The sequence below is a fragment of the Nipponia nippon genome, unplaced genomic scaffold (genome assembly GCF_047370975.1).
Source record: "Nipponia nippon isolate SJK-2023a ecotype South Korea unplaced genomic scaffold, ASM4737097v1 scaffold_11, whole genome shotgun sequence".
NCBI classification, from domain to species: domain Eukaryota; kingdom Metazoa; phylum Chordata; class Aves; order Pelecaniformes; family Threskiornithidae; genus Nipponia; species Nipponia nippon.
Genome location: NW_028262302.1, coordinates 19,843,303 through 19,853,200, shown reverse-complemented (window position 1 = coordinate 19,853,200; position 9,898 = coordinate 19,843,303). Strand labels below are relative to the sequence as shown.

Sequence of the window (9,898 nt, the reverse complement as noted above, 5' to 3'; positions counted from 1 at the left end):
CAGGAGGACATACTTGCTTAGAAGCTCCAGAAGTTTCCCTCTCTGTCCCGGATTTCCCACTATATCTCGTGGCAGGAAGCAGATTTAATTCTCCTTCATGAGGAAAGAGCACGGGACAGGAGCAGGGACCCTTCCTTCAGGAAAGCAGGACAAGTGATTCAGTTATCAATGATGGAGACAAGGCTATAGGACACGCCATGCTGCCGTTTGGGGAAATTAAACATCCAGTAGCTACTGAAATTAAAATAAACACAATCCTTCAAGCCAATCTTTCCTATAGGGGACCCAATTCATCTTACATGAGAAAAAAGAAAACATAAGCCAACACAAAATCCCCAAGCCAACACAGCAGGAATCTCTGGGAATCTGCTGGAGCTCCCGTGAGTGCCCTTCCCAAGCCTCCCCGCTCCAGCAGTGAGGTCCTGGGTCTGGCACTGGCAGAATGAGCCATTACTGCATCCCAGTGGCAAGCGGCCCAGCTGCTGGGGGCTGAGGTCCAAGGCAGGCAAGGCGACTGGAGCGAGTCAAGGCTTCTTCAAATCAGCTTCTATACCCAGAATAGCACGTGCAAAATCCAGACCAGAGCGACACAACACAACTTTTACTTGGCCAAGAGCATCTCTCATAGTCTCCCCTATCCCAAAGCCATTTATCCCACCTGGAAGGCAACACGCAGAGCATAGCCATGGACCTGACAGCTCCAGGGAGCCCTCCATTCCCAGCTCTCAGCCAGCAGCTTCGCCCTGGTGCAAGCTTGGACTCAAAATCTGCAGCCAGCACACTCCTACGCGCTCACAGGACCTCTCTTCATCTTTCATACCAGAGAGCTGCTTGGCCTCTGCAATGCACTGGCCAGCTGCAGGCAGAACAGAAGACTCCTGATACAGTTGGAGGTAGGTATGTCTCCTGGAGCACCCTTCCACCAGAAGCTGTGGCCCTGCCAACAGTACAAATCCCTGTGATTCAACACCATCACCCTCCTGGAGGAAGAAAACCAGCTGGCAGCAAGGCTGGACCCAACTGGCAAACCAGATCTTGCCCAAAACCCTTCCGTCCCAAGAAGCAGGGAGCTGGGAAGAATCTTCTGCCATATGGAGTTCAGCTCAGTAACCATGGCACCTCCTTCCTGTACTTTCAGAGCTTAGGATTAATGGAGAGATTTGTCCCCACACCTGGAAGCATCACCTCACTAAGGTTCTGGACTGCCTAAAATCCAGCCTAGTTTTTCTCCCATCAACACTGCCTTTATCTTAACCTGTGACCCCACAGATGCCAACCTCTAGCTCTTCTTCCACCTGCCCGAGCAAGCCAAGCTCACTCGGTGCCTCCCTGCTCGGGCAGACATGTCCTTCCAGAGGGTGAACCAGGATTGCACACAACACCCCAGAGGAGCTTTTCAGAGGATCGGTATGATGGCATCAAGGTTTCCTCGTCTAGCTGGAAGTACAGCGCCTAGCGCTGCAGTGAGGGGTCAAAGTCCTTGCCCCCTCCTGGGGTTAAGCCCAGGCGGCCACGGCAGTAGCGTGGTTAATGCCCAGCTTCCACATCTGAAACAAAGCCTGAGGCTCTGCCTATAAGCTATAATAAGGAGAGAAATAAGCACTTTTGGGATGTAATACATTAGATCAGTTTTCAACATCTAATTTAGGATTAAATTAATTACACCCTAGAAAAGCTTCTCTCTCTCTAAAGGGATTCTGGACGGCGAGCTCAGGCAGTGATATCCGTATCCACCGATGAATCCTGCGCCTTGTCATTGACTAGTCAGGCACAAGTCTTTCTCTGGCAAGCCCATTGCGCCCATTCTTCTATCTTATTAATTCACTTAAGTCTCCTTTCCATCATGACTTATTCTAAACCTTGAATACACAAGGCAGTATCAAGAAGTCTGCAGCTGCCTAGATCTCCTATTCATCTTTTTCTTTTAGAAATCAGTTCAGTTTTGTCAGTCGCATAGTATCATCTTCCATTTTAAAAGCTTATTCAGGTCTTGCTAAGCAATAGTTTCATATGCTAGGTGTCAGACAAATTACATCTGCTCCCCCAAAGTGTGCAGACAGGGAAAAGCTCCTCCCAGTTCACACATGCAGACTTTATTTCCATCATCCCACACACCTTCTCCTGGTCCAAACAACCTTAGTGAAAACTAAGCGCCCGTCCAGAATCAGAACAAACATCTCGACCTCTCCCTCACCATCATCTCCGCCTGGAAACAAACAGAAGTGAGCATGACACGTGTCAGTTCTTCTCTTTCTCCCACTGCCTGATCTCCCCAGTGTAAACTCCTCGGCTGACCAATGTTTTTCCCCGTGGTACCAGTCCCTGCCCTTTGCTGCCCCTGTTAGGCCAGGCCTGCAGCCTTCTCCCATGCAGACTTCTCCCCTTTTAGTAGGGGAAACTTCCAGGTGATTTCTCCATCTTTGATAGAAGTTCAGACCTCCTGTACGCTACTGTCCTCAAGATTTCCCTTCTTGATGACTTCAGAAACTAGTTCCCTTAATATTTTACAGTCGTTCTCTCCCTAGCTCTTCTGGAGCAAAAGCAAACAATTCCTCTACCACTGTCAGCAGGCCCCTTGCTGAGTTTTGGGGAGGGAGGGGGGTTGTTTTTCTTTAGTTGGGGGTTTTTTTGTTTGTTTTTACATACACACATGCACATTTTCTTACTGTTTACTGAAAGCAAGACCAGAAATTACATTTGCTCTTATTAGTTCAAAGACGATTTGGGTGGATAAGCCGGAGCACCGTTTAGAGAGGAATGAGATAACAGGCTTAATACCCAGTTCTCTCGCAAACGTCATGCTGTATCTTTCAGACTGGAAGTTGGTTTATGAAATAAAATCCACGCTGATACTGTTGCTTCATAAAGCTGATACTTGGGGATTAGATTAAGATCTCAGCACACAAACAGCACCAACACTGAACTCCATCTCACATCGCATCCTGCAAGGCAGCTCCTATCCTAAGGGAGGAGTGCTCGGTGCTGCTGCGTTGTTCGTACTCCACAGCTTGCAGAGATGGGAAAGGCCTGGAAGACACATGCATGTGTTCTGGAAACCAGGGTTTCTCCATATACATCCAGTCTTAGTTAAGGTCCAAAGCTTAATTAAGGTCAGACCTTAAAGTCTAAACCACAGTAGTTGCTGGAGTACTGATGCCTTAAGACTTCAACACTGGAAGTTATCAGGTACCAATTTGTTTACGTAGGAAACAGGCTGTCAGGAATACTAAATACAGCATTTTAACTCCATTCAGCATTAATTCAACACTGCATTCCCATTTACAAATACATATCATTAGGAATGTAGCACCTGTGTTTTCGAAAACAGTAGCATTACCACTACCTTACCTTTCTTTCTGGGCTCCTCAGGAGATTCCTCGGGTACCTGTTGGGCAGAGGAAGCCCCCGTTTCCTCACCTGCTCATGCTCCCTGATTGAAAGTTAATTCCCAATTACCTTCTTCACCAAAAGGGCAGTCAGGCAGTGGAACAGGCTGCCTGGGGAAGTGGTTGAGTCTCCATCCCTAGAGGTAGTTAAAAGACAGGTAGACGTGGTGCTCGAGGACATGGTTTAGTGGTGGACTTGGCAGTGATAGGTTAACAGTTGGAGTCAATGATCTTAAGGGTCTTTTCCAACCTTAACGATTCTATGATTCTATGAAAGGAGGGGAAGTTCCTTCTTTTTTATTTGTTTCCCTTTGTTTTACTTTGGGGGTGGGAGGGCACATGGGCAGGAAGGGCTGGTTTGTATTGAAGGTTAAGGCCTGAAAGATCTTTGAGTCAGATGACTCCACCAAAAAAAGCGGATCGCTACCTTACAATACTGGTACCGTATTCTCCACCACCGGGAAAATTACAAAGATGCTTTCCAGTAAGGAAACACCCTCAACTCTTAAAAATGCTGTCTGTGCTTCCAAAACCCCAAGCCCGTCTCCCTCCCCACCACCCCTTGCTTTACGATATAGAAAGGCATGACTAATTCCTCCCCTCCATACACTACAGCCTTGGAAACCACCACAGTATCTTGCTGTATTAGTTCTGCTGCATTTCACACATGCGAGCAAGGCAGAAAACTCCTCCTCATTTGTCCTGTGCTAACAGCCAGGCTCCCAAAGCACTGCTGCCACCCTACCTGTTGAACGTAACAAGACAACACAAAGCAGCTTTCCCCTAACTGCCCTGGAGCATCCTACCTGTGCTTCTGCATTTGGTGCCTAGTTGCACCCAGCCTGTGAAGACAGAAAATACTGCCTTCCTGACAATCCCAAGGTCCAACCCCAGTGCAAAATTCCCTGCCATTTTGAGCACCTGTGTTAACAACCTCTACACACTGCTGAGCTTCAAGGGTAAGAGTTGCTTTTTCCCCATGTATTTTAAACGCATTTCTTCATTGCAGGACAAAGATGACGATCTTGTTAAGTTGTACTGCCAAGTACCAGCCCTTTGCACGCAGCAGACAGCAGTTTATTTTTCAGGCCCTCATTACAACAGCGATGACACTCTCAGCTAGTCTCCATCCACACCCTATGAGCTATAGACTCCAGCTCTACTCCCTCAAGGCCAGCTGGCAGCCCAGTCCCACCGCTTCCCAAACACGAGAGCTATCTCGCGGCGGCGCTGCCCGTGCCAGCGGGGCCGCGGAGAGCGCGGCCAAGGGAAGGAGCCTGCCGTACCATCAAAAAAAGGAGCGGCGGTCTCTCCAGGGCCACTGGCGTGAACTGCAGTGGGCAGCTCCAGCCGGTAGCACCATAGGAAAGGCTGCCGAGTCTCCCAAGAGACCGGGACTCTGCCCGCTGCCTCCAGCGGCGCTCACCCGGCGCGCCAACGACACCTAGACGCAGCCCGTGCAATGCAGGGAGGGGCAAGCCCCGGTCGGTTCTCCTGAGCCAAATTTGAAAGGTAGGGGATCGATTACATTTCAAAACCACATTTTACATCAATAACATTTTACTACATATTTTATTACATCAATGGCTTGAAAAAATTTTATTTGATGTCAGCAAACATCGGAAATCATAGAAAAATGAATTATGTAGAATTTCACAAAGGAATTTACCCCACTATAATTCCTCATACAGTAAAATAATTCAAAACCAAATGTTACTTTTCAGTGGCTAAGCAATTTTATAATGCTATGAACATTCATCACAGTAAGTGTGCTGAATAATAGAAAACAGGCAAAAAAGACATTTAAAATATTACTTACAACAGCATTATTACAACATACTTTCTTTAAAATCCCAACGAGTATTTTATCACTTCAAAAGCTATACAGCATTTCCATTATATTTGCAAACTTAACCTTATACATCTTTTAAAATCTTGAAAAAACTTCTTTTAAGCAATCTATAAGCAGTTAACAAAATTGATAAAATCTACATAATGGAATACTATACACTCCAGTATAAATTTTATTTTAGGAGAATATGAATGTAAACACTCATTATTATACAACATGCATAGACTATACTGACCTTCCATCTTCTGAACTGTAACTTTCACTGCAATTGTGCTTTACTATCAACAGGAAAAGCTGCATTAATCCAGGGAGTGGCAGAAAGTATTTGCTTTAGGGGCATTGCACAAGATCACTAGATTTTGACTTGCTGAAGACAAGCTGGAGCTAATAAAAATAATTTTTCTTTTTTTCTTCGTAAAGAGTAAATATCAGGCCACTCATCGCTGAATGGGCTATGCATAATTTTATACAGATTTGAAAAAAACGCATTACCAGAAAAATCTCCTACGCTATTTTTGCGCTTCAATGACTCGGAGATTTATGTTCACAAATCCAGTGATCAAGTTAGTGTAATGCACTGTTTGGCTCATTTGGTGTGCAAGAATACCAACAGCATATTAGCGATTTAGAGAATAAAAACTGAAATTTAAAGTGACAATGAGCGTATTTTCATACATAATGTTTCAGATGTATTTGTACAGGAAAGAAAAATGTTTGTCAGGACATTGCTTTAAAAGAGTAAGAGTTTCACTCTCATGTTAACTATTTAAAAAGTGTTCTAGTGGATATTTATGGGGTCTTCTTGGTTGCAAACTTGTAAAAATATATTAAGAATTCATTATCCCCAGTGGTATTAAATATATCAAGACACAACCATTGTGGTTGCACTACCAGTTATGGCTACTATGGTCTTAAGCATCTGATTGTACATTGTTGCTATATTGTTAAGCACAACTGAGGCATGTATTTTTTCCCTTGGTTATAAGATTATATTACAAAAATTGATCACTGTTTCAAACCAGTTAAACACGAATATTCAAGTAACAAGGTTGTTTTAATGGATAAGCGAAAAAAGAAGTTACCTAGCACTTTACACAACTACATAAAAATTAAATAGAACAAATGAAATTTGTTTATGCATATGCAATACACTTTTATATCTTTAAGATTTCTAAAACTAAAACTTAAACTATCATTTTCTTTAACGATACCATATTTTGCACAATAACTTATACTTAGGAGAAATAATTTCCCATTTTCCACAAAATATATATAATTATGACATTCACATTGATAGTTTAAGAAACAAAATTTAAGTGAATATTCTATCTTATGCAGTTATCTTTGTGGACCCTTCTAATCAGAATGCAACCAGTTGATGTATCTAATGCTTGACCCATTTAAAAAAAGAAAAAGAGGGTCTTCACCTAAACAAGACCAAACCATTTAAACTTTCAAAAGCTAAAATGATTTTAATCGCCTTTAAAAACATAGTTAAAGAGAATGTAAAAAACTAAACGTTTAAAATACAGTGCTATTATATTGTATGTATCAACTACAATAAGATAGCAGTCAACTGAAAAGTAATTAAACAACTTTTTTCTTCCTAATACCATGAATTATACATGTTTCCCCCTACCCCTTGGGGATGAAGCCAAAATACAACTTTTCTGATCATAAGATGGACAGATTTGAGGGCAAAAAAACAATGAAAAGTCCTCACAGGTAACTTCACTCGCCAGCAGAAGCCTCTCCTGATGAGTTTCACCAGCTGGGATGCAAGCTCACACAACTCTGGCGAGGACCTGTCTCTGTGCATTGGTACCAGCAGGAGCTTTAATACTAGAGTATTTCTAATGAGCGGCATTGCTTTACGCCAGAACTGTCAGCTGAATTCACAGTGCTATTTGCCCATCTTTAATCCTAATTCACACTGGCTAACAACTAGTGTCCTTTCCCACAAGAAACTCCCAACTCCAACTGGCACAGGACTGAAGGAACATCTGCAGGGCCACCATCAGAGCTGCCAGTTCGTATCAACAGCTGTAGAGATGCTGCCACAAACTTGGGATTACAGGTTTCCAGTACAGAGGATAGGGAATAGCTCCCTTCCATCCTCGCATCACCTCAAAGGATCTCTCTGGAGCTACCAGAATGAAACTGCTCAGAAACAGCTGCAAAGTGGCTGAAACAGGCCCTTTTTGGGCTCCACCCTCTAGCTTGCCCTAAGAAACACCTATCTGCTCCTTTGCCTGCGTGTTGTTGCTCGATTTCTGATGTTGAATTACTTTCCTCACACAAGGCCCAAGGAGGAGACCACCTCCGGGGTACACGAGGCTACCTCCCCTGCCTTTCCTTGGGTTGTGTCTACACTGCAGGAGGTGCAGTCACAGCTGGCTCTGGTACCCAGCTGGCATTAGCCTACCTCGTTTAGGTACAGAGAACAGAGCCATCACAGCACACAACATGGCACAGCCCAGTAGCTCAAACATCAGCACCAAGTTCGGGGCTAGACTCTGAGCTGCAGCACCTCAGCTGCAGGCCAGGACATGGACTAGCTCATTTCAGCTTGTGTTAAGAGAGGCTGGTGCTGTACATTGCTGTGTGCCATCTTGGCTGGAACCCTCTGTAGAGGAAGAGGGGCAAAGAAGGTCCTTCTTTCCACCTGCAAAGACACCTGGTGGATTCTTCCAGCATCATTAAATTAACCATTTTTAAATGCTTTGTGACTAGTGTTATTTTGCAGCTTTCCACTGGACAAGAAGTAATACTGCTGCTTCTAGCTTCTCTGAACACTGTCTGCTCAGCAGTCAGCAACTACCTTGTTCAAGGTGCAAAGTCCGCATACAGGACTCACAAGGACAGGTCCGGTTCAAGCCAGCTAGATAGACCACAGCACAGGTCATCCGAGCAGAGGGCTGGGGATTTGAAAGCTGCGTGCACCAAGTATTTGGAAAAGCACCTCTTAGATTTTTAAATTGCATATTTTGGTTCAGAACATGAAAGCGATGTGTGCTTCAGAAGGGTTAAAATGGCCAATGAAATTAACCCAGTTCTTCTCCATTAAACTTCTGAGAGACCAAAAACTACCTGAAGGTTGAATTTTGTGCTCCAACCCTTGTCCAGACTTCCAGTGGGAGAAGTAGTTTGATGTCTTTGGCAAACAGCGCTCTGAAGAGGAATGAGACACTGGGACAGAAAGTGACCTATGGTAGCCAAATGTAAAAAGGCACATATTCCAAAAGGAGAGGCACCAGAGAAAGTTGTTTTGACTTAATCCCACAGAGGATCAGGAAAAAGAAAGTTGTGTAGCACTCATTTAACAAGTTACAATGCAAATGCTGAATGCCAGGGGTTAAATAGCGTATCAAACAGTTTCAGGTTACGTATTCCCTTTTGCACTAAATAAAAGCCATTAAAATATACAGGAATAAAATGCTCAATTAGGGAGCTTTCTATGAAGCAAGAACACACAAATACAGTGGAAAGAATTGCACAAACCAGAAGTGTAATGAGTTACATTTACAACCTTGGACTGACCAAACCTTAGAAATAACATCTCCTATCATTTGCATTATTCAAGATTCTTGTTAACATGCCCTGTCATTTCAGAACAAACCTGACGCCACTGGCATGTGCACAGGCCTCTCCTTTATAGAAAGCTCACTAATAATAGTGTCATCGTAAGAATACACAGGAAGCGGAGACCACAAGGCCATGCAGCAATACGTACTTATACCCTATGGACCAAGTATTATAAGAACTCCTAATGTGTAGAGTTACTGTGGGGCTGCTAAGGAGCTCCTTGTTTTGCAGGTTGGTCAAAATTTACAGACAGGTGTTACTGGTTCTAGAAATCCCCATGCTTAAGCAGAACGTTGATGAAATGGAGAGCTGAGCTACCTGGGTGCTTTTGAAAGAAAGTGGAGGCAGTATGGAGGAATGAGGGGAGATTAAGGCAGATGTAGCACAGGACTGGAAGCGTTTGCCTTTTTTTGGTAATAGCTGCTTGTCCACAGATATGATGCAGATGGCTGTCTGAGGTTTGCTAATACCTGATATCCTGGATAACACAGTAGTCAACACAAATTGTTCTAGGCTACAGCACCTTCTCACGAAGCAGATGCATATCTGACATCAAGAACAGAAGTAGCCTGGAGGGAAGGGGGAGGGGGGAGAAAAAGGAGACGTTTAGTTTAAAAATGAATACACATAGGCTTTCTTGCATCTCCAAACTTCACCCCAGATCCATGGTACTGAAAGCAACAAAACGGACAACCCTGGCACGTGAGAGGAATTGCAGCAGCTTCCCCTATTCTGAGCCACACTGGGATTTGTTGGGAGTGTAAACATACAAGAATTAAGACTGGAGTTGAGGCTGCTTTATAATCAGCAGTCTCACCTCCCCCCTTCAAAAAAAAAAAAAAACCCAAAACAAAAAAAAAGGAACTGTGGCCACTTGCTATGAAAACACACTGAAGGGGAAAGCCCAGAGCAGTCAGAGGGCTGACGAAGCTCTTACTAGGCTGGTGGCCAGGCAGACAAGGCATGCCAGGGGAGAAAGCACCCAAGGGACTTCAGTGTTAGGCCAGCAAAGTCTTCTCCTGGCTACTGCTGACTGAGTCCACCTGACTTGACCAGTCACCTGTGCAAGTGCTCT

The 9,898-nt window shown here is 44.2% G+C and overlaps 1 protein-coding gene across 2 annotated transcripts in view; it reads right to left on the bottom strand.

The window, feature by feature from the left end:
* Positions 1-4,939: 4,939 nt before the first annotated feature.
* RCOR1 (REST corepressor 1) overlaps positions 4,940-9,898 on the bottom strand; it is an 87,519-nt gene continuing 82,560 nt past the window's right edge. For both annotated transcript variants that reach the window (XM_087747753.1, XM_087747754.1), the window contains one exon: positions 4,940-9,392. In XM_087747753.1, the coding sequence (XP_087603879.1) occupies positions 9,351-9,392 (42 nt within the window). In that variant the 3' untranslated portion in view covers positions 4,940-9,350. The remainder of the gene's footprint in view (positions 9,393-9,898) is intronic.